The 25,240-nt window shown below is 46.3% G+C and overlaps 1 protein-coding gene across 1 annotated transcript; it reads right to left on the bottom strand.

The window, feature by feature from the left end:
• Positions 1-1,779: 1,779 nt before the first annotated feature.
• Positions 1,780-25,160, bottom strand: SF3B2 (splicing factor 3b subunit 2). Its single transcript, XM_088137440.1, has 21 exons — positions 24,976-25,160; positions 21,395-21,441; positions 20,723-20,800; positions 19,152-19,397; positions 18,189-18,297; positions 17,520-17,605; positions 16,879-16,984; positions 15,934-16,022; positions 12,995-13,195; positions 11,636-11,770; positions 11,206-11,286; positions 10,620-10,847; positions 9,543-9,692; positions 9,336-9,425; positions 8,831-8,938; positions 8,380-8,487; positions 7,574-7,716; positions 7,086-7,187; positions 5,938-6,037; positions 4,530-4,715; positions 1,780-1,999 (listed from the first exon to the last, which is right to left on the bottom strand). The coding sequence occupies exons 1-21, from the start codon at positions 25,094-25,096 to the stop codon at positions 1,928-1,930; spliced, it is 2,586 nt and encodes an 861-aa protein (XP_087993566.1). The 5' UTR covers positions 25,097-25,160; the 3' UTR covers positions 1,780-1,927.
• Positions 25,161-25,240: the final 80 nt, after the last annotated feature.

Consider the following 25,240-nt stretch of genomic DNA (forward strand, 5'->3'; position numbering starts at 1 on the left):
GAACTTGGTTATTTTGGCTGGCTTTCTGCACTGGGCTAAGCCATGATTGGTTTAACCATGGTTTTAAAAAATAAGCCATTGGCTGTTGGCGTGACATGGAGCCAGTTTTGCTTTATTTATTTATTTAGCTTAAGCCTGTTGTGAAAAACCAGAAGTCACGTTTTGGTTCAACATCCAGTGCAAATGGGAGAGTGGCTAGGTTTGGAAGGCAGAGTGACCTTAAACCATGGTTTTTCTGAATGAACCCCATTTTCACACGATGACTGGGTTCACACACACCCTGAAGTGACTTGGGCTAGGTCTGCACAAATGCTAGGCTTAACCCGACTGGCTAGTTTGGGTCACGCAAACATGCAAAGTGAGCTTGCTGCCCTCAGATTTTCCTAGCGTTTTTATAGTATGAAATATTTTACAGCCTCTTTGTTTTTCGAACAAATCCTGAGACATCACAATCACGGGAGAGTGCCTATGAATACCGATGAAGGCAAAACGAGAGTTCTACTTTCGACCTGTTGTTTTCAGATGGGCGCAACTCAGATTTTGTATCGGCGGTAAAGAAAAGGAAAAGCAAGGACTTTTAGATTCCTTAACATTTTAAGTTTGGCTAAAAAATAAAAATGTAATCATGTATGTATGATATATATGATACACACACACACACATCTATACATAGATATCTGTGCTGGTATATGTTTGAACCATGTCCATATGGCGAGAAAAAGGGAAAATTAACCCCAGGGCAAACTTGGAAGCCCTAGAATTAAATGGAACAAACCCCCAACCCTTTTCTATCCTGCCTTAACAATGTGTGAACATCTGTTGCACGTCTTGGGAATACTGCCTTGAGTTCCTCTCTAAATAAATTGCAGTCCTCTCTATATATTGAGTTCCTGTATGTATGTATGTATGTATGTATGTATGTATGTATGTATGTATGATATATATAAGATAAAATCATCATAATCACCATCATGTGTACCAAAGATGGCTAATTCTGGCAGACCAGGGTAGCAGACTTAAAACTTTTGAAGAGTGGCAATTCTCATAGCAAAAGAAAGGTGGCATAGATAATACTCCCTCTTATTTTGCCCACAACAACCCTGTGAGGTGGGTTGGGGGAGAGAAAGCGACAGGCCCCAAGTCGCCCAGTGAGCTTTGTACCTAAGTGAGGTCTACAATTTGTGGTCTCCCAGGATCTCATCCAGCATCTTCACCATTACACCAAACTGGCTCGTTGCTCTGGCTAAGGATACGTGACAGGCAGGAATTTGAGGAAAGGCCCAATTTTCTGCCCCCCCATCCATCTGCTTCCCTTCAGAGGAGGGGGTGCTTAAAGAAGGTATGGGAGCAATACACGCTGCCGAGTGTGTGTTAATCCAGACAGATGGTCTTTCTTACTACAGCTTTCACAAGAACAGCTGTGCATAGCACCCTGCAAGGCTTTTGCAAAAAGGGGAGGGAGCAGAAAGTAAGGGAAATACGATTCCCCCTCCCCAAAAGAAACGTCTATAGTTAATGGCAGCTCGAGATGATCTGGAAGAAGGTAAGCAGCGGTGGAGCTGGTGGGATGAGAGACCATCCGGGAAAGCACGCTTAGGTGCTATAAAGTAAGCACATGTGAGAAAAATCCCCAAAGCCAATGACAAATGACTTGGATTGTTGCAAAGAAAATTCAGTGAAAAATTCCATGAATGTGTCCGTGAAATCATGCTGGAGCTGTGCTTAACTCAAGAGGGTCTTTCCTTTTGGCACCCATCCCCAAACTGGGAAAACAAGGTCTCCAGAGTCTCTGACTTTTATTTACAAAATAATTCCACACCCGAACTCCAACCACAAAGACGCAAAAAAACAGAGGGGAAGTTTTAGGTAGGCAGCAGGGAGATGGGATAGGTGTTTTAAAAAAACAGAGGGGAAGGGAGGAGGCATTTCAGAACTTGAATTCCTTGTACTTCTTGGCTCCAGCTCGGCTGTCCTGTGGCTGTGCTTTCCGCTTCTTTTGCTAAAGGAGAAAATAAGTAAGTAGGTAAAGTTTGTGTGTGTCATGTCTAAGTTGGAGATTCCTGATCTCCTTCGCTTGCCCATGATCAGTGTGGCAATTCAGGACTTGCACTCCCCCAACCTTTCAGTTAGCCCACCAACCTCTCCCCTTTGCCAGCAGAGCATCTCCGGTCCAGGCTTCTGTGCAAGATTTTCCCAGCATCCTTTGGGGCCCTAAGCTACTAGGGCAGTGTTGTCCAAACTTGGCCACTTTAAGATGAGTGGAGTTCAACTCCCAGAATTCCCCAGCCAGCCATGCTGGCTGGGGAATTCTGGGAGTTGAAGTCCACTCATCTTAAAGTGGCCAAGTTTGGACAACACTGTGCTAGTGGTTCCCCTTTGCTGAAGATTCCGGCTTGACTCACCTGAAAATAGGCAAGGCTGGGCTCGCTTGCTCGCCTGTGGGCTTCTATTCACCACAACTGCAGCTGCACTCAACTTTGCAGGTCTGATTTTTTGCAAAGGCCAGTGGCCCCAACTGGGGGAGCCCAAGGGACGGTCAGACAACGTAATGTGTCGTCTAGTTAATATGGGGGGAAGTCACATTGAGCACTGTGAAGCCTTTTTCTTGGTAGTGCTCTCTGCTGGCTCTGAACACCCTTCCCCATCAGGTACACCAGGTACCTCCTTCTATTCATTTTCCAGGGAAAGACTGTTTTTATTCTTGGATTTTTAATTACAGTGGTATCTCAGGATACGAACTTAATGCGTTCCGTGACTCTGGGCGTATCCCGAGTTGGTTGTAACCCGACCCAAATTTCCCCATAGGGTTCAATGTAAATCCGGTTAATCCGTTCCGCCCTCTGGAATTTGGTCGCACCCCGAAGCAAATTTTCCCATAAGGTTCAATGTAATTACCGTTAATCTGTTCTGGTGTCCGCGGACCATGCGTCAGGGGCGGGAGAACGGCCGGGCGCCGTGCAGCGCAGTGGGAAAAAGGCCAGGCGCTGCGCGGCGGGAGAAAGGCCGGGTGCGGTGCGGCGGGAGAATGGCCGGGCGCCGCGCGGCGTGAGAACGGCCGCAGACCACGTGTCGGGGTGGAAAAATGGCCGCGGACCACGTGTCAGGGCGGAAAAATGACCTTACCCCGAGGCGGAGTTCGCACATCGAGGTAAATTTTTGCAGCCGGAGCTGGTCGTAACCTGAAAAGTTCATTAGTAGAGGCGTTCGTATCCTGAGGTACCACTGTAGTTAAATGTCAGCGCCACAGCAGAACTTCTTTATTAATGGTTGTCACCTACTCAAGCAGATAGGCAGACAGATGCAATTTTTAGAGAACTGCAAGGAACCCTAGCACAACTATCTGGAAAGGTGGCGTGAATTTTTTTTTTTTTGACAAAGAAAGGAGGGAAAGGCAGCCCTGAATTATCCGCCAGCAGCTGCTTGGGAATAGCATGCTTTAACGGGAAGATGCCGACCGTTGAAAGCTAGCACGCTCGTGCTTATTTGTAAGGGCTTAGAAATGTGTCACATCACCATTACATGTTGCAGGATCCCAGGATCCTGGGTGGGTTACAGTCAGTGGGGAGTCAGCCCCAAGATTTAGAAGGCCACAAGTTCACACTCCTGGTGGGAAAGGGACCATCTGCTTGCAGCCACGCCAAGCTTGATGGCCAGAACGTGTTTGTTTTTGATTCTGTTACTGTTGACAACTCTTTTTAAAATGACACTGGCTGTCCCAGAGTCACTTTGGCAAGTGGAGCGGCAAACCACGTTAACATTAAAATAAATCCAAAATTAAATTAAGTCTTCATATAGAATAATTTTACATTCAATTACTTTTTTTAAAAAAGTAAACATTCAAACTCAATTCAATAAAAACAAATTAAACGTTTTCAGATGCAATTCAACAAAAATAAATTAAAAGTGAATAAAAAGGAGGCTGCCAAGCAACGGAGCAGAGAAAAAATTCCCACCCGATCTCACAGAGAGGGCATGCTCCAGACCCCCTCGGCAAAAGAACTCCGACTGGTGGGGTCCAGAAGGCGGCCGTCTCTGCGGTAGCCCCCACCCTTTGGAACATCTTGCCCCTGGAGGTGAGACAGGCCCCCTCACTCCCGGCCTTTCGGAGGGTTTTGAAGACCTGGCTCTGCCATCTGGCCTGGGGTGGGGAGGGAGGTCATCAGATGTGGGGTTGGCTAGCCCCCTAGAGCCTGGTGTTGCTACCATCGGCCTCCTGGATTTTTTCCTTTTATTTTTGTAAATGTGTCTTGTTATAAATTTTAATTGTATATTTATTTATTGTTTTAATATGTTGTGAGCCGCCCAGAGTCCCGCATTGGGGGGAGGTGGGCGGGGACAAGTTTAATAAATAAATAAATAAATAATAATAATACTTTGGCACGTTTTGAGATGCTTTCCTAGGTCCGAGGATCATAGCAAGGAGGGAAGGGTATGGATCAAGCATTTTATAGCTACTGAATTGTTGGTCTTTTCCCTGGCTTTGGTCTTGGACCATAAATGCATTCTGATTGACTGAAGGCACCTCTCACCTTCTGTTTGGCCGCATGCTCGGCTACCATGTCGCTGAAATCCTCCTTCTCCACTTGGGCCTGCTGCTCCCGCACGTGTTCTTCGTACTTCTGCGTCATAGCCATGGGATCGAGTTCCAGCTCCTCGGGCGCCAGGGCAACCTCCACCCCTTGGATTTCGGGGACCGGCCCTTTGCGGCTCATGACCTGCAAGCAGAGAGAAGGGAGTTGGGCAGGGAGGCCCCAGGAACCCAGGTCAACCCCTCCCAAGACCTTCTTGAGCTACGGCCGCTTGCTGGGCAGTCTAGGTGCGGACCTGTAGCTGCTGAGTACTGCCAAGCAGACCACGGCCCCTCCAAACCAGCGGACACAAACTTTTGTGAGCAACACCAAAAGTAATCCGGATCACTGGAACCCAGGATTGGTTCACTTAACAGGTGAGGCTACAGGGTAATGGGGTTGGGGTGGTTGTAGTTCACAGCGCTGTGGGAAATCCAGCCCTGTTTTAAATGAAGGATTCCCTTTAAGGAACCCAGGCTTCATCTCAATGTGAGCATTTCTTTGTATTGTTCAATCAGGTTTTTTTGTACTGTTCAATCTTTGTATTGTTTGATCAAGTTAGGGTTTAATACAGTGTTTCTCAACCTTGTTAACTTTAAGATGTGTGGAACAACTCCCAGAATTCCCCAGCCAGCTGTCTAGTGTGGTGGGTGAAGAAGCTAACAGTGGCCAGGGCAGGGTTTCTCAAGCTTGGCAACTTTCAGATGGGTGGACTTCAACTCCCAGAATTCCCCAGCCAGCATAGCTGGCTGGGGAATTCTGGGAGTTGAAGTCCATACATCTTAAAACTGCCAAGGTTGAGAAACACTGGTTTAGTATGTGAACCCAGACTGTGGTATCTGGAAGCATACAGAAGGTTATATAAAATAAAGGGAGTGACCAGTATGTCCTTCTGTCTTAATTCCAAGAAAAGCAATTCTTTTCTTTGCAGAAGAATATACCAGAAGGCCAAAGGGATGAGCCACAGCACTGGCAATCCTTGTGGGTAATTATGGGACTTGTAATCCAATACTTCTGGAATCACAAGCCCTAAATCAGTGAAGGCTGTGTGAAGAGTTCATTCTACTGAATTGGAGGTGTTCCCATAGCTTCTCAAAAAATTAACATTTTTTCTCTCTTGCTACAGAAGTTGCATGGCTAGAGCTCAAGACCCAGAACTCAAACCACGTGCTGCCAAACTACAATTCCCAGCATTCCATACAAGGTTGCAATTTGGCTTACTCCTAGAAAGCTACTGGTTTGCTGTCCTAACTGAGCAGAGCCCACTTAGAAGGGCTCCAGGGGTACTGGAGAAAGGGGCTGGGGGCATATATGACCCATCAACACCCACCCCCATCTTACACATAAGGGAGACCAAACCCATCCTTACCGTTGCCATGTCATAAATATGTGTAGATCCCATCATGGCACCCCCAACCGTTGGCATCCTCTTCTCCGGCAGAACTGTGAACAGCTGAGGCGTCTCACTGCTATTGGGGAGGGGCGGTAGGTAGGAGCAAGCAGGAAGAAGAAAGTGTCAGAGTAACTGAGGGAGAAAGAGATGTCTTGGGAACAAATCACTGAAGGCCAAGAATCTTTCAGAAAAAGATAAACTGAAATGGGAATTGATTTTACAATAAAACCTATTTCCTAGGGAAGCAGTGGGCTCCCCTTTGCTAGATGTAGTTACGCAGAAGCTTCTGGGATGTTTAAAGTCAGACTCTTACAACAAGCAAGGATTAAACTCAATAGTCTAAAGCAGTGTTGTCCAAACTTGGCCACTTTAAGATGAGTGGACTTCAACTCCCAGAATTCCCCAGCCAGCACAGCTGAATTCTGGGAGTTGAAGTCCTCTCATCTTAAAGTGGCCAAGTTTGGACAACACTGGTCTAAAGGCATCCTTCCAACTAGGATTCTATGAATGCTGTCTATACCAAATGGCAACCCTTCTCCAGTCTTGGGAGGACCTCTGCCCAACCCTGCTACCCAAGTTCCTTCCCAGATCAAATTTATTTCCTGAGACTGGATTTGATTGTAGGAAAGCGCTCTGCCATTTGGAAAACATGAATACAAAATATCACCCTGCGATATTGTGATATCCCATGTCTATAGCCAGTTCTATCAGTCTTTGACTTTCCTTGGATTCATTCAGCAGCTTTTCCCACCATGTTTCTACAAAAGGAGGAATGGGAGATAGGGAGACTCAGCGGAGAGATCCTAGAGCACCATGAAAAGGCTCTTATCAATACTACTCAAAGCACGGCTTATTGTTATAAGAACTATATCATGGTACCTGAGTTTTCCTTTACCCTCCCCATCACTCTTCCCTTTAGTGTTGTGTCTTTGGGGATTCCCTTGTAGTTACTGAGTTGTATAGCAGCTTCTTTGTTTGAAAGGTGAACAAAATGTGTGAAGGAACCCATTAGGTGAACCTCTAGAGCTCTGAAAACTTGAGTTCTTCCCCACCAAAGACTGTCTATTGGGCCCCAAGGGGGGATGTGAAGAGAGTGGAAGACAGAATCAAAAGCCAGCATTTACCCATCCATGGCTTCCTCAATCTTCTTCTTACGCAGCTCAATGAGTTCTGGTGTCTCCATGCCGGCGGGCACGGAAGAGAAGCCACCTGGTGTGATTAAGCCACTAGAAACAGAGGAGGAAGAGGAGAAAGTGAGTCAGAACCAGGCCAAAATGAACTGGAGTCAACCAAGATGCTTCCCCTGGTTATGGAAGTCACCTATTTGGGGTGCGGATCATACAATGCATTGAACCACCCAGCCTGGATTTGCCCAACAGGCCGAAAGAACAAAGCAAACCCCTGCTTGCCGGCTTTCTTCCTTGAAGCAAACCGACAGGCACTCCAGGCAGACGGCGGCTGCGAGTTCTCGACCAGCTCGCAGAGCACTACCAAATCTTCCTAGGAACCATCCCGGCCTTGAGCTACAGCTTCCCATGCAGATTTGCAGGCCTCATCATCACATCTCCCCCATTTGGAAATCGGCCATCCCCTAACCCTGACACAGCCTTACCTATCTGCGGGGGTGATGAAGCCCGTCTCATCCGGCTTCTCTTCGTCACTGTCTTCGTCTTCCTCCTCCTCGGAGGATTCTTCATCGGAGGGCTCCAGTTCCCCCCAAGGTGTCCGGTCAATCTCCTCTTCTTCTGTCTTGGTCTAAGGAAGGAAGGAAGGAAGGAAGGAAAAATGGAAGCATTGCTGCCAATCCCTCAACAGTTGCAAGATGGGTGGCTGTAGAATGGGCATAATAAAAAAGTGTAATAGAGAAGGCTCTGAATCAGTAACAGAAGAATGCAACTGTCAAACTCTTAACAGCTCCTTACAACCCAAAAGCAAGATTCTCACTCTTCAGTTTATTGAAGGGAAAAGGGAACTGGGTTACAAAAAATTTTGGCAACTGGACAGAGTTACTGCAGCACCTGATTTGTTTCTAAGTTTGTTAGGGCAGAGATTTCTTGATCCTCTTGCTCAACCTCACTGACGCACTGGGCAGGTGGCTACCTGTTTCCCTGATAAAGGAAGATATTCTGCACTTGTAATATTCTGCAAACTGCTGTCGTCTTCCCTGAGAAGCCCATTACAGTGACCCTCAACCTTGCTGATGCACCTGGACTGCTCATCCCAGTACCGGGATGGGCAATCCCAGGTCTTGGATCTCCATGTTTCAATTAAATTCAAATGTTCTTAAGCCGGTGTTTCTCAACCTTGGCAACTTTAAGACGTGTGGACTTCAACTCCCAGAATTCCAGCAGGCTGGGGAATTCTGGGAGTTGAAGTCCGCACATCTTATAACTGAGAAACATTGCGCTAAACACATACCTGGAATTCAGCAGCATTGGTCCCAAAGACATCTCCATACAGGGGCTTCCCGGTCTCATCCACAGGAGGCTTACCCCAGCCCCCGGCATGGTACCCAAATGAACAACCCTGGAGAAAAAAGGAAACGGTGGGGTCAGGCTCGTCGCCAGCGACCTAAAACAAACCATGATTCTTTCCAAGCACGTTTCTCACTGTTTTCTTAAGCAAGATTCACTGAGAGGAGTGGAAGAGGTGTACCAGAATTTCCCAATTTCCCACACCCTCATGCGCGACAGCAGAGAATTTTTGATTTTTTTCTGACAATCTTCCTGCGATCTGGCGAGGAGGTGGGCCTTCCACCGGTTGTTTAGGTAACTGACTCCTGAATCTTTATCGGTTTGTGGACTGCGAGTCAGGTTGTGACCCTCAGAGTTGGAGGAAGTACTTTAAACATGTTTGAAGGCCTACTCACCTCTGGGATTGGAGAATTCAAGCCGGGAATTTTCAGGTTGGGGTAGGAGGGGGGCGGACCGTAGCGCTGCATGGCAATCAGCCATGGAGGAGGAACTTTGTGAGCGTTCTTTGGGGCAGAAGGAAAAAAGACACCATTAGTTGCAGAACCCTCCTTATTCACCTCATATCCTACCCATGTGCTCTCTGCAGCCTGACCTGCTCCTTCATCCCAACATCAAGAAAATATTCACTAATCCCACCAACACCTTTCAAGAGCTGCTGTGATGGCAGACAGAGGCTCGGGCGAGACCTTAATGCAGAAAACAACAAAGCTTTGCAAATTTCAAGTATTTCTAGGCTGTCCTTAAGGCTCTAGTTCGCATTCTTGAGAAATAGCCTCCCTCCTGGTTTTCAGCAGGATGGCTTTTAAAAAAGGAAGAATCTGCCGAGCGTCTTCCTCGCACCATCTCACAAGGTGCAGCTCGGATGCTCTCAGGAGCGCTGGCAGTCTCCCACCGACTCACCGGCCCCACGGGCATCCCCAGGGCGATGCGCAGCTCATCTGAAAGGTCGCCCGGCTTCTTCTCCTTCAGCCGCGTCTCAAACTCCTTGCCCTGGTGGAGGAAGAGGAGGGGAGAGGGAAGAGGACTTGGCAAGGGAGCTGCCCGACTTGCTCCCCTCCCATTCGGTTGAAGGAGGGAAGGCTGGTGCCCGAGGGGCTGCCTTGTTACCTCATAGTACAAATCGCCATGGATGGTCAGCTTTGGCTTCGTCTGCCACTTGAAGAAGGCATCGTGCAGCTTCTGGTAATCAATGTCGATTTTGCCCATCTTGGGGCGCACTTTCTCCCGCATTTTGGATTTCATGGTTTTTTGTTCTTCCTGGAGGGGGGGAGGGAACAACCACAGGGAAGTGAGCAAACTAGGAGGTCACATTTTACTTATTATTTGATACAACCTTTTCTGCTGTGGCAACTCCCTCTGGAACATCATCCCCCCAGAAATTAGACTTGCCCTGACCCTGTTGGCCTTTCACAGGGCACTAAAATCCTGGCATTGCCATTGAGCCTGGGGCCCAGATAGCGTGGGTGAGCCTGTGTCATGGCTTGTTTGAGTGGATGCGAGTCTGCTCGGCTGTTATTTTTATTGTTTTCAACTCTGGCCATCTTTTATTGTTTTGATTCTGTTTTAATGGTGAGCCATCCAGAGTCATGTATACGAGATGGGCGGCCTATACATTTACCAAAAAAAAAAAAAATTAAACCGCATAATTTTGTTTTAAAATCCATTTTTTCTTCTTATGCTATATTTTACTGCCGAGTCCAGGAGGACTGAGGCGGCAGAAACATTTAGAACACGTACAGGGCTACCCAAGACGTGACTCCTGATGGCGTACAAAAAAACCATCGAACAAAAATGCAAGAAAAAGTAACAAAACTGCAGGTGTGCATAAATAAATAACACGTTCAAAAGAAAAAAACGAAAGCCGATATGGCTCTTTAGTTAGACCCTCCGTTCGAGTTCATACACCACACCAGGGTAGACTTGGGGAGGAGGGAGTTGATTGTTCAGCATCTTGCGCAAGCTCAGATCGTTTTAGTGAGATGTGTGACCAGCCCGTCACAATAAGCCATCATTGGTTTGCACGCTGCCTATCCAGTCAACACTTTTTTGTTTGCTAATCCAGCTTTAGAATTTAGCACGACCACCACGAATTCCAACCCTGTGTCACTTCCATGCCAACGTCAAGACTGCTGTTGTGGAACAGCTCTGGGTGTGCTTGCGTGAACCACAAAGTTTCCTCCTCACCTTCTCCTGCAGGGCTTCCCTCATCTCTTGAATTCCTGTGCGCTTAATGAATTCAGGCAGTTCAAACGGTGGCTTCTCGATGCCCCGCTTGCCTTGGAGATATTTGCGCTTGAAGCACCAGTGGCGGGGGACAGGGACCGAGTTGCGGGTCGCCTTCAAGTGGACTAGCAGCTTGGGATCCTGCGCCGTCACGTCGTGCATCTCCACCACGTCAGGGCGGGCCACAAGCTGCAGGGAACCGGAAGCAAAAAATAAGTCTGTTCTCCTGGGCTTTTCAACTGCCTTCCCTTTCCCCGAATTTCTGATAAGGCAGCTGCCCTCCTACTGCCACCCAACGGTCATCTACCCTGGTGACTTCTTGATGGGTACGGTCCAGCGGAAATAGGCTAGGCCCCAGTCCCAAGCGCGTGCATGAAAATCCATCCAGCATAGGGCATTGGGGGGAAAATAGAATCCGGAAGTCCTCTTGTACCCCAGGACTTCTCTGGGCCCAGCCACAGAAATCACAACCCCAGGAGGCCTCCCTAAAAACCCACTTTGCAGCCTAGGGAGAACAGCACCTCTCCTCCTGGAGGAGAAGCCATACCTGCTTCAGCTCAGCCACAGTAAAACGGTTCATCCGCCGGAGCTTCTTCTTGGACAGTTTGGGGGCTTCTGGCTTCTTTTCCTGAAGTTATTGGGAGAGACACCCGTCACCCCCTGCAACTATTTTACTGTGCGTCGTATTATACGGGTGCAGATTTCTTATCTACACAGCGACTTCCCCCCGCATCCCTCCGAATGCTTATAGGAAGTGTTGAGACACGTCCTTTCTCTTGCCGTCTGCCCCCAAGAATCTTGAACTCTGGGGTGGACTGCCCCTAAATCTGGAGGTTTCTTTCTTCAGTTCTAACAGCCCCAAACCAAGAAACATCTTTTGCTTCATCGCCAGATCAAACGAAGAGCCTTGAGGCAGAACGCTAAGCAGAAGGAAAAAAGGGTGTTTTCCCATCAGCCTGCCACCCACACTCGCCCACCTGCTCGTCATCGGAGCTGTCGTCGCTGTCCTTCCGTTCTTCCTCGAAGCCCTTCTTCTTGGGAGCAGCCGAACTGGCCACCTTGTCTGCCTTCTCCGGCTCCTTCTCCTTGTCCTTCTTAACGTCGTCTGTCAGCTGTGAAGAAGGGAGAAGAGAAGCTGGGGAGGGATTTCGGAGCAGGTGGAACGATATTTTCTCCACCGTCCCCAAGAAAGAGGCAAGACTGAGAATCGAAACCGAGAAGGAAAAGCAGATTTCAGCAAGAGGTTCAGAAGAAACCTTCTGCCATGACTGGCTGACTTTGCCTTGCTGGAGCTATTTATCTGCAGGGGTGCTGCGCTTTCCCTCTGCTTAGGCTCCGGTGAGATGCGTCCCAGCCCTGTGATTCCTAGCAGAGCATCCAATGAAATCCATCTCGATTACCATCATAGACCAGCATAAGGGGATGGAGTGCAGCCATTAGGAAGAAACACGAAAAATATAATTATTAAAGAGCTAATGCATAAAAGATATACAGATGGTTCTCGTTTAATGACCGGTCATTCAGTGACTGTTTGAACTTGCGACAGCACTGAACAGGTGGTACTTGCAGCTGGTCCTCAAAGTTCCAGCCATGGCAGCACCCCCACAGCCTCACAGTCTGGGAACTCAGCAACTGGCCCAGATTTCCAACCGCGGTCACATGATCATGATACGTGACCTTCCCTGCTTGCTTTCCACAAGCAAAGTCAATGGGGAAGCTGACAGGAAGTCAGAAGTCGCAATCGCATGAGGTCCTTGCTTAACAACAGTAATGGGGGCTGCTGGAACTGCCACCACTAAGCAGCGCAGTCATGTGACGTCATGCTTTACATCCGGGTTGCTTAGCGACAGAAATTCCAGCCCCAATTACCATTCTTAAGCGAGTATTACCTGTAAAAAGCGAGAATCTAAAAGGAACTGCATATAAGAGCTGGAGGGAAGGAGGGAAAAGGCATGAAAGATATAAAACCACTGCTGGCTGGGTTTATGTAATGTGCTAAATGATAGGCTTACAAACTATAGTGGTTGGGTTTCCACAATTCTCACACCTAGTGAAATAATCAGGCTTTGTTTTCGATACACCACACTCCGTTTGCTTCCCTATCCTCTTCTAACGCTCTCACTGCTTCTTTTTAGATTCTCATTTTTTATACCTTTTATTCTTCCGTATCTCAAATAATGGAGTCTGTTTCCTAATCTGGATAACGTTGGAGGGCTGGCAATGCTGGACTCCCCCTTCCTCCTCTTTAAACAGGGAAAACATCTGTCTTCACTGCTGACTGTGATGCTCCCAGTTCGCATCTGTGCACTGATCTGGAATCCCAGATCTGATCATACCTTGAATGCCTCAAAGATCCTTTTGAAGAAAATGAAATTGGGGTCGTAGATTTCTGGCTCTTCTGTGACATATTCTATTTCCACTGGGGCATCGCTTCCCGATTCTTCCCCGTGCCCCTTGGCAGCCTGGGCAACTTGGTTATTTTTGGGGGTGGCATTTTGCTTCTTCTTTTTCTTCCGGTTCCGTCGCTTGCGGTTTTTCTGCCAAGGGAGCCAAGAAAAGATACATCCATCAGCATTTTGCACTGGTTAGCTTTCTGCCAGGTCTTAGAAAGAGTTTTTCCCAGCCCCAAAAAGAAATTCCCTGACGCATGCTGGAAATCTCAATTGAGTAAGTTCTCTGCATTTTTGCCCCACTTCTGCTTCTGCCTGTCCCCAAGAATCACAAGCACATTAATCCACTACCGAGAGGGGTAACTGCGATCTGCTGCTTGCTGGCTGGAGGTCTACAGTCAAGCTATTTTCAACCGAGTCAGATCTGTTTAGTTCAGTCTTTACTGATCACAAAGGTTCTCTTGCCAGGAACCTACCAGTGTCAGAACAGAACCGGGGATCTTTTTTTTTTTTATTTTTTTATTTTTTTATAATGTTTTTTTTATTTTTACAACAAACACAAAACAAACATGAACAAACAAAAACATAAAAAGGCATAAAAAAGCATCTTCCATTTTATACCGTGTGTCAACCAGTTAAACTCGTTGGTGCCCCTTTCATAATCTTAAATTCTCATATCATCTATTCAAAAATATACTTGTATACTTATCAATTAACAATTATTAATCATTCATAGCTAATCTATAAAATCATATATTACAAAAAATTTTAACTTTCAATAGGATTAGTAATACATCTCCATCTATCTATTATATGTGTATATATATAATAATTAATATCAAATTTCTATTATAAAATTTCCTAATCTATTACATTACTATATTTTCTCATCTAATCATTAATAAAAACAAATCCCGTGTCATATAAAATTGCTTATCTTCTTACTCTAATTTCAAATCTCAATTTAACTCATCTCTGCACATTCCATAATTTTGAATAACTTCCTCCTGCATAAGTACTTTTTAATTTTTCCAATTCTTAAGAGTTACAATTCTAACCAATATCAGTTACAGTATCAATTACAATTCTAACCAAGTTACAGTTCTAACCAGATTTCACTACATGTTATACAATTTTTAACTATATATCTCAGATTTATACTTTATTCCAGCGCTTGCATAATTTTGAGTTCACCCTTTTCATTCAATGTCCCAAAATATCTGGCTGTTCATTCCTTTTTTCTATATTATTGGATAAGAGAAAGCAATAATAAGTGTCCTTTTGAACATTCTGCTTTTGGAAGCTTCTGTCAGTTCCATCATTGTTGTATTCCCCTGATTTTCTCTTTAAACATCTGCAATAGTTTCTTTCAATATTGTTTTACTTCTTCTTTTTGTACATTCTCTTAGTACGATTTTCCATTATAATCTTGTATAATCTTTTTCTCACCCTCAGTGCCAAGAACAAATCTGTCTCTCTTCATTTATCAGTTGATTAACCCTTTTAATTCTCAGTTTATAGGCCTCACAATAATTCCGTTTAATGTTTCTGATTTCTTGTACTATTTCTTCCTTTTCCAATGATCCCGTTTTATGTTTAATTAAGTCCATTTTAGCTTTAATATCTTTTTTCTTTTTTTTCTTTTTTTTTTTTTTGAGAGTTTCTGCAGCTCTTCTTCCAATTTTTTATAGTCATCCTCAATAGTTTAAAGATCTTTTTCTGCATTGTGTTTCTCGTATAGTCTATTATCTTGATAAACCTTCATTGAGTCAAAGGATTCTTTATCTTTGTTCTTGCCAAAAATAAGAGAAAAAAAGAAGCAAAAGGAGAGAAAAAAAAAAGAAGGAAAAATAAAAAGAAAAGGAAAAGAAGGAAAAGGCTAAGCCTCTTTAAAAAAAAATCCATCTGGGGGGAATAGAAAGCAAAGCAGAGCTTCTAGCAGAAAAAAGAGCTACTGCCACTAATCAAGGCTCTTGTGACTGGCTCAAACTTTCCATCTTAATGTTTTCAAAGTCGCTTTCAACTCCACTTTCTTGTTTATAGTTACGGATGGCACCTGTATAAACATGCACATCCCACTATCTTTTTAGAAAGCACAGGGTCTTTGAGCGTGCGTCACAATGAAAAAAAAAAGCACTAATTCGCGCCTCTAAATGGCAGTGCAACTTTCTTTCATTTACTTTCTCTTAACTCCACTTTCCCCATTTCAAAGTCAAAAAGATATAAATTTCTTATAACAATAAAAAAATCTTAGTAAAAAAAAGGCTTAAAATATAAAGTTATTGAGTATTAAAAAGAGAAAGCCAATCCAGTTAAAAATATATTTTTTTTAAAAGAAAAACATCTTGTCAATTCCACTAAAAAGGGAAAGTTGAAAAGAAAAATTTTCTCCCCCTTCTTTTTTTTAATAGGGTTCAATCTCGCCGCTTAATCCACTTTTCTTCACTTTTAAAAATCTCTTTAAGTTACTTAAGGTGTTCTCTAAGAATAGTTGAATAGTAAAAGTCCATCTCACCCAGTTGACACCCTTCTCTTCCATCTTCCTTTGGAGCTGTCCCGGCTTTCGCAGCCATTTTTGGCTGCCTCTCCTCCACCGGCTTCAAGAGCTTCTCCCCGGATCGATCTGGGACTTGCGGCGTCCCTGAGATCCGCGGGACGCGCCCTTTGCGTTCGCCATCTCTACGGGACGGCTTAGGTCCATCGGGACCGTCTGGGCGAGGAGATATCGGCTGCCATCCTGGGAGCCCAGGATCGCCCGCCGTATCGCCGCGACGCCAGCTCCGCCCTCTCCAGAACCGGGGATCTTTTTCACGCGAAGGGAGCACCCTGGTCTCTGAGCTGCAGCCCTTCCCAAGTTCTTGCTGATTCAGCCCAGTTCCCCTCACCTCTTTCTTAGACAGAGCCAAAGCATCTTCTTCAGCATCAGAGGCAGAGATACCAGCTAGCGCCCTCAGGTCGGTCTCCATGTCATCATCTACAAGGAAGGCACAATTTGGCAGGGGGTGAATAAATGGGAGGAACCCCCCACCCCCAGGAGGGAAGATTATAAATTTGCAAGCTCGACAGCTTTCTCAAACATGGCACTCTTCAGATGTGGAGGGACAGCAATTCCCCAACCAAAGGCCATGGTAAGGCAGGCATTCTGGGAACTGTAAGCACATCTGCAATGCCCAGCACATCTGCACAGCTGGGGAATGCTGGTCTATGGGCCCCTCCCAAGGCCCTTCAGTTGTTTCTACCACCATTCTGCAACAGCAAGGAAACAGGAGGGAAGATGTCCCCCTTTCAATTATTATATCCACCAGCCTCCTTCAAGGCCAAGTTTTCCCCAGGAAAAAATTCTAACCGGTCTGGTACTAAAGATGAGCTTGACAAGGGAAATCTCAAATTCTGAGAAAAGAGGGAGAGGTATTTCTTCCATCAGAAACAGGATTTCAGATTTTGACAGAACTCCTTTTTTTTAACAACTGGCTGGGTTCACACAAGACAACAGACTGAGTCAGAACGGGGCAGGGTAATTTGCAGGAACCCAGTCACTATCCTAATTTCCAAAATGAACCAAGCCTTTGCATTAAGCCAAAATACAACCTGCTTGAGAAGAACATATTCTAAGAACACAGCCATTGTGTCTGTTAACTTACGTATGAACCCAGCCAATCTGTTGCAGACTCCCCATTTATTTTCATTGTTGTTATGAGGACTAGCAACTTAAAAAAAAAAAAAGATTCCAAACTTGGCCCTAGCAATATAATCCCATAATCCGTCTGTCTACACCAGGGGTGGGTGTCTCTGAACTATATCTCCCAGGATCCCTAATTCTGGTTCTTTACCTGTGGCACCAGGTACAGCCGTGAGCTCTTCCTGACGGATTTCCTTAAGCTGAAGGATCTTTTCCAAGGCTTGAGGAATTTTGGGGCCGACCCCTGAATCATCAGCCTGGAAGGGTCAAAATCAACATTCTATAATCTGCCCGCAAATGTAATCTGTGCAAAACATTTTGGTTTTGATTTACTTTTTTTGTTTTGGTGAAACAGTGGGCTAACAGAAAAGACACTTGAGCTGATGGAGTAGACAAGATTTGTGATAAATTAGGGAACGAAGCATCTGGAAACAGACCGCAAAGAACTATGGCATGGAGACAAGTCCGCTGACCCACTTGCCTGTTTCCAGCCACACGCTGTACAAGCACAAAGCTTTCAGCTTTTGTCCTGTCTTCAATCACTGGGTTTCTAAAGACCCAGATCAAATCTCTCCTTGAACTCACACTATAGCAGACAGATTACTCAGCATACAGCCAGTTTCCAAATAACTGAATCTCATTCCTACCCAGAGCTGATATCACCATCTGATTGGCTTTTCCCTTCCTCCCTTACCTACACATTGCTCAATTGCTTCTCCTACCAAAAGCAGGACATTTAAGAACAGCCTCATTTCCCCTCCGTTGGCCACCTTTGGCCATACAGGGACTTACCTCCCGACTGTCTTCTCCAGGAGGAGGTGGGGGGCCACGGGGTCTTGAGCTTGATGTTCCAATGGGGGAGCTGGCAGAGGAACTTCCTAGAAGAGGGCAAAGGAACACACATTCCCAGCCTCAAAATTAGCTGAAGCAAGCCTACTTCTATAACTTTAAATATGGGGTGTATTTAAGGCAAGGGTGGGTAATATTTTAGCAGCCAAGTGCTGTCCTTATGAAAATTTTGCAGGGGGGGGTGCTTCCTCGGGCTGGAGAATTGTGGTTAGAAACACAATAATGCTACTGGAATAGGTGGGGGGGGTCAACATTTTGTGTTCTTTTAGAATGGCAGGCGATATTTCAAGGAGGGGTTTAAAGCAGTGAAACAGGCATATCGCTGAGAGGTGAGGCACCCAATTTGCTGCTCATCTCTAGCGGAAAGTAAAGGAAAAAGTCATGCCGAAAGCCAGCAGCATAAACTGGGGACCACAAAGGGAATGCTGGAGGGGGCTTCTTGCAGCCCATACCCATCCAGTTTAAGAAAAAGCGGCAAGAATGAATTCCTGGCTAAAGAAGGCATGAATATTGTAGGATGGAAAAATACAGGATGGCTCCCATAGGAATACCAGAGGCTGCTTTCCCTAACGCAAACAGCCCGGTGCTCCCCGCCTGGCCCCCAGGACTTACCTCTCGGGTGCCCTTGAGGTCTTGGTCCCAGATCTGGAACTGTCCGAGGTACTGACGGGGCCAGCTTTGATATCTCCTGCTGGCGTGCCTGTTCCATTAGGACAACAGCCTACAGTTGAGGGAAGGGGTTGGGGGAAGAGTCAACACTTGTCCAACACTGGAAACTTTTCTACCAGACATTTGGTTCATGACTTGGGGATGCTGGGAAGTAAATTTAGGTCTTTTCACAGGTAAAGCCACTGCATGGTGGCCCTTCTCTAAATAACATTTTGGATTTCCCACTTTCCATTGACTTTGGCCCCAGTTCCAGCATAGGAGACTAAACCACCCCATCCCAGATCAGAATTGCTTGAGGGAAGACCTGGTTTGGTAGGTTGCACCTATGTGTTTTGATCCAGAGACAAAAAGGTGGACTTCTGGGTCTGATTTGCCCCCAAAGTCAAACACAAGCAGAACAAACAGAGCTGGTACATGCAACAAGCACACAGCTGGGTAATCTGTACTTTTCTAGATGCCACTGAACTACAGTTCCCAGCATCCTACATGCTGGCCCAGGCGGCTAGGAGTTGCAGTTCAGCAACATCTGGAGGACCAGAGGAGTTAGCAGTGTTTAGTGCCACAGACTCTGAATGGGAGAAACAAGTGAGGCAGGAGGGAACAAGTGAACTGGACAAGTAACCCCTCTCCCCAGAGAAGCACGGTCAGCCTGGTGCACAGCTGCCCACAGAGGCTGCAGGGAACTGATCAGCAGCAGCAACTGGGATAAAAGCCAGCCCAAAAGGCCAGGACTTCAGCACCAGCAAGGCCCAGGCGCACTGAGACAAGCTGGGGATTATGAGAGCCAGAGGGGACACACAACTGAAGGATGCCGTGTTAGGGAAGGCTGCTAGAGTTTTGCCATCTGCACAAAAACGGGACACACGCACACGCACCTGTACACCCCCAAAGAAAGTGCGTCATTACCTGCTTCCCCCTCTCCTCCTGTTGGATCAACAGGGCGGCCTGTTGCTGAGCCAGTTTCAGTCGCTCTTCCTCGGGCAACGTGGAAGGATCCACAGCCTGCATGCGGAGAGTCGGGCCCAGACCAGGGGGTGGTGGAGGGGGTCCCACTCCCATGGGGAAGTTGAGGCCCATGCCAGGAGGAGGAGGAGGAGGAGGCTGCATCGGGGGCATGCCCATTGGAGGCGGGGGCAAAGGGATCCCTGGCACCTGAATGAGAGAGAAAGGGGTCACTCCCAGGGAGCATCTCTTTGGCTTGCACATTTAAGAAGCCCTACTGGGCGCCCCAAATCCCAAACGGGAGAGAAAAGTTCGAAAAAGTAGAGTTTGGTTTGATTCCAAAGAATGAAAGGCCCAGGTAAGGCCAGGTCACCTGAGCCAAACAAGACAGAAAGGTTCAAACAGGGTGGTAAAAAAATTATTTACGTGAGGTCACCAACCACCTTAATAAAAAGCAAGCTGAAAAAAGGCAGAGGCTTCCCTTAAGGCAGTGTTTCTCAACCTTGGCCACTTGAAGATGTGTGGACTTCAACTCCCAGAATTCCCCAGCCAGCATGGCTGGCTGGGGAATTCTGGGAGTTGAAGTCCACACGTCTTCAGGTGGGCAAGGTTGAGAAACATTGCCTTAAGGACTATGAAAGAGGAGGTAAAATAGTGTTTGCAGAAGGCATTCCAAAGTGATGGTGTCACACTGAAAAATCCTTGTGCCTAGCAAGCTGATTGACAAAATTGGTTAGAGGACAAGTCCTATCATGGCTTAATTTTGGTTGGGCATGATGAGAGCAGAGATTCATCCATGGAGGGCATGGGGTGGGGTGGGGTGGGGGCCTGGTACAAATGATCTACCACATAACTGATTCCTGACATCTATGAAGTGTGCTTCAAATCCCATCTAGAAATGAATTGGTCACAAACCTAACCACTGCAAAGAGTGAATCCTGCATTGTAGCAGCCAAACCTTCCTCCAGCCCACCCTGCCCATTTCCAAATTAAGCCAAGTCTCCTTTCTCCACACAGCACTGATGGACCAACGTCTCCATTTCCTCTGAGCAATGAGAAATTTTACCCCCCCCAACATTCTGACAGGGTTCCCAAATCAAGCTCAACTATGATTTCCTTTTGCCATACTTTGTTGAAAGGTAAGCCACAAATGGCTGGGTGTGTGCATGGTTTGCATGTCCAAGTCAACCACACTGTGCTCACTGAATCACAGTGGCTTAAAACAGCTGGAGCAGGAAATTGATCAGAGGTGGGGGGAAATGGGGTGTCTACAAGGAAGCACCTTGTGGGTTCATGACCTCAACTCTTCTTCATGTCCTCAAAGCTACTGCAAACGTCTAGGTAGAACGGGGCATGAAATTTCTGTCTGCTGAGTTAGGCCACGGTAAAACAGCCTTTGTCTATCACAGAATTTTTCTAGCAAACACTTAAGGCTCCTGGGTGCTGTTTGCAGCCCTGGCATCCAATTCTTTTCTTTTTTAAAAAAATAGAAACACCTGAATTGAACTTAGCACTCTATATGCAGAACTATTTACCTGTCCTGGCAAGGGAGGTGGGGCTGAGTTGTCTCCATCATCTGCTCGCAGAACAGGCCTGGTAAGCAGTATCCCAGTCTGACAAAAAAGAAAAGAAAAGAAGCGGGAGGGGGTAAATCAACTGTTTGCCCTTCTCAACTTGAAATCTGCAATATTTCTCTCCGGCAGAAGCGATGGTCTAGGATCTAAGATGGTTCGGAGCATCATATAGGGAAATATTAGGGCTTACTCTCACAGGTGCTAAGCCTTGTCCAATCTGGGGCAGTCCAGATGTTTCTGGACTACATTTCCAAGCACATCTAGAAGATACCATTTGGAAAGAGGGTTGCTGAGAGAAGGCAAAAATCAAATTTCAAACTAAGGAGTGTACAAATCTAAGATGCTTGAACAAGCTTTATTTGTTCAGTGAGTATTTAAAACAGACATCTAACATAACACTAAGCTTTTCTAGATTTTCCTTTACTTAAAGGTTACTTTCTCTGCACCTGAAATCCTGTTTCTTTCTGAAGTGGGTGGATTGCACTAAAATAATCCTGGTTTACAGAATCCATCTGCGTATAGCTCAGATTCCCTGGTGATCTGACCTTCCTTTCTTTGAGCTCCACATGTGAGCCAATTACTGTAAAAAAAAAAACTATCGCTTTTTTCTGATCCAAAAAATAAAGGCTTCACCTGAAGAGTATACGTCTGCAGCCGTTCCACCAGTTCTTCACGGCCACCTGGAAAGGAATTAAAATAGTAAAGTAATTCAGAGATTATGCTGTAGATCAAGAAGGGAGTTTAAAGCAGCTTCCTCCAACATGCCATTCTCCATACAGATTGGAGAAAAACTCTGATATTCTCCACGAAAAAATCTGCTGCAGAAAAACCAAACAAACGCATAAGGGCTCAGCATGATAAGCTAAGTGGGTCAATGTTTCACACAGCATATAGCAACTTCCTAGGAGACCATACCTCATAGACATAGTGTATTATTTAAAAATGTAGGTTGTTTATTTGTGGGTCATACAGAGTATGAACCCAGCCAGGGTGATCTGAGGGCTGGGACCTGGTTTGTACCAGGACAGGACACCACCAGAAAATCCCAGGGCTAGACTGGCAAGTTGAAAAAACAAAGGGCTTTATATAATATGAAAAGAACAGTCATAAAACAATATGTTAAAGCTGGTATTTTAAAATAATGTACAGTAAGAAGGAGGGAGGGAAGAATACCAAAAGCAGAAAGAAAAAATTCCATCCGACGTTCATAAAGAGAAAGCTATATAGACATTTCCTTTCTCACTGTCCCCCTAAACACTTCCATCCCTCAGACCATTTTCATCCTTCCACCTCCAACATCTCCAACGCCTGTATTGCTCTCAACAAGAAGGCTGGATTCCCATGACAAGCTATGCCCTAAAGTTAATACAACAGAATGGCTGTGTTCATATAATATGATCTCTCCAAGCAAATATATTCTCCCTAAATGTGATAATCTGGCTCACAGAATATATTAAGATCACCTATTACTTATAGAATCCATATGCTGCCTGTTTCTTTAATAGGTTTAGGCGGCTTAAAAGATACAGTAAAAATATATCTAATGTCTACTGGAAAAGAATGGATGTAAAGCACAATAGATAAAGCAGGGATATATAAAAGGCCTGGGAAAATAAATATGTTGAGTTTCCTTCTAGTTGACAGTAAGGTGGGGACACGCTTCAACTCTTGTGACAATTTATTTCACAATTGGAATTTGGCCCCTCACCCCAGATAAAATTCAGTTACATGCGGATGCTAAACACTTCCTAATCAAACTGGTAAAAGATGTCCCACTGATGACTTATGAGCGTAGGATGGACTGAAGAGGAGCTCTCAGTGTGTCAAAACTTGGGTCTAAGTGATGTAGGGCTCCATCAGCCATGGTAAGCACCAATGATTGTGCTCAGTAGGCAATTGGAAGCATTGTGAGAATCCAAAGAGGCCCCACCCATCACTTCTGTGGCCACATTCTGGGCCTGCTGCAATTTCCAGACTGTCTTCAAGGGCGTCCCTCAAAGGGCACCCTGCAGTAATCTAGCCTTGAGGTCACCAAAGCCAGAACTCTCTCCCCCAGGTAGCGACAGACCTGATTTTTTAAAAAAGGCCCTCCTTGCCTTTGATTTTACTTGTCTGTCCAATATCAGGCTCCAGAATCTTGAGGAGGATGGGAATTTCTCCCAAATTCTTAAAGCCAGTCCCTGGAACCCCTAACAGCTTGATCTTGTCTGGGTTTCCCCACCTCATGCTCAACCACAACTTACCCAAACCCATTTTACCCTAGCCTAGGGTTGTGTGAACCCAGCCAACCTGCTGGATGAAAACTGGAAGAGCTCCCAAACTAGCAAGCATCTGGTAAGCAGGAGAGAGGCAGTTGAGAGAGTAAAGCTCTGAAGAACTGGGGGAATCCCTACTGTGGGACAGGATGGCCTGGAGGAGGTCATCTTTTCAAACAATATAGATCTAAGAGAGAAACTGGAGATAATGAGGTGCCAGGTGGGCTGCAACTCTCCTGTAGGGAAGGACTGGGATAAGGTGAGATCTGTGAAAATGGTCCCAAAGGGCTTACCCTTTTCCACAACCCAGACACCCCAAATTCACACAAAATTCAAGATCTGCACTCTCAATTCCCAGAGCAGAGGAGGTGGAATAATAAGATTCACTGTGCCCTGTATTTGCCATTGTTTTTTTAATGTCAATTTCACCGTTGTTATAAAAAAAAATTAGAGCTGACCTTGGGGAGGGTATGAAAGATCCATTAAGGAGGGACTCAGAGGAAGAGACGACACCAATGTTTCTCAACCTTGGCAACTTGAAGATGTGTGGACTTCAACCCCCAGAATTCCCCAGTCAGCATGCTTCAAGTTGCCAAGGTTGAGAAACACTGGACTCCACAGTTGAGACTGAAGGAAGAAATTCAAAATAACCCACCTTGGTTTTGTTTAGTGTAAAAGGGGACAGAGAAACTTGGACAGGCTTTCAAATTTCTGTTATCATACCCTACAACAATAAAGTATCATTCCTGGAATCCCTGCAGTGTCTCTTTTTTGACCTGGTCTCCCTCAAAGAGCTGACAGCTGTGTTCCATTTCTGTCTCGGATAGTCATTGTGTTATTATGGCCATTCTGTACCGTTTACAATCTTGATTTTAAGTATCCTTTCATTGGCTTTCTGTTTCATCAAATCACCACGAATGTTTATAGATCTGGTGGTTTGCAAACAGAATAAATAAATACACATTAAATAAATAAATATACTTTAATTACAAAAAGGCAGATCCCAATGGAATACCAGGGAAAAAAATGTTACAGCAGTTCAACGTGACCAAGAGAGACGGTGGGCTCCCTTGCCCTGGATGTGTGGCAGCCATCTGCCAGAGATGCTTAGGCATGAAGCCAGCTGGGTGACTTTGGGCCAGTCCCCCTCTCTCAGCCCAGCCCACCTCACAGGGTTATTGTGGTGGGAAAAATAGGAGGAGGAAGGAGTATGAGGTATGTTCAACACCTTGACTTATATATTAAAAAGCATAAACATCTAATAAGTATAATAATATTATTATTATAAACAGGAGGGCCAGTTTGGTGTAGGAAAGACCAGAGTTTGGTCTAGGAAGGAGGCCAGGGCAAACTACTTCCAAAATCTTGCCAAGAAAACAGCAAGGACTAGTCCAGGCAGTCGCCAGGAGTCAACAACGAATCGAAGGCACAGTATAATAACAATAATTAATAATAGTAACAATGCTTTAATCTGAGTTCTTGCACTGAGTACGGGGGTGGACTAGCTGGCCTCGGGCGTCCCCCCAATTCTTTCCACGAGGTATCTATGGACGCTTTGCTGAATGCTTGGGGGAAAGCGATGGGGCATCTGGGGAGCAGGCTGGGTTTTGTCACGGAGCGTCTTTGTGGAAGTGGGGTTTCCACAGCAGCCAAACCCGGGATAACCAACCGCCGCGGAGGAGAGGCGATGCCCCCGCCAGGGACCCGCTTTCTGGGCTGCAGCACTCCGGGACGCCAGGAAAGAGCCCGCGCGTCCGCTGTCTCTCTGCTACCACCTAGTGGCCGCCCCGATTGCCGCAGCCCAGCTTGGATGCCCTATCCGTGTTTGGCTTCCCGTTCACACGACACGCTGAACTACGAGCGACCGAGCCCCGCACCAGGCTGGCCTCGGGGTTTGCAGCTGAGGCAGGCCTCCGGGCCTACGAATTCTGTACCCCAGACCGCCGCGGCCCCCCTCACCCTGAGTCGGCGCCCCGATCTCGGCCAGCTTGGCCTGCAGCTCGTTGGGCGACCAGGCCCCGTATCCTGGCAACGGCAGTTCCCCCGCCTTGGGGGACTCGGAGTGTCCCTCAGACGCCATCTTCTCTCCTGCCGCCGCGCTCGCTCGAATCGGCTGCGGGAGGCACCGCGCGGCCACCGTAGGCGCGGCGGGGCGCCTTGCGCGTCCAATCAGCGCCGCGTGACAACCACCCGCCTCGTCCCTCGCGCGGCCAATGAGCGCGCC

The sequence above is a fragment of the Python bivittatus genome, unplaced genomic scaffold (assembly GCF_059951505.1).
Source record: "Python bivittatus isolate LINGU-HERP-01145 unplaced genomic scaffold, Pbiv_v1 ctg000180_np1212, whole genome shotgun sequence".
Lineage (NCBI taxonomy): Eukaryota > Metazoa > Chordata > Lepidosauria > Squamata > Pythonidae > Python > Python bivittatus.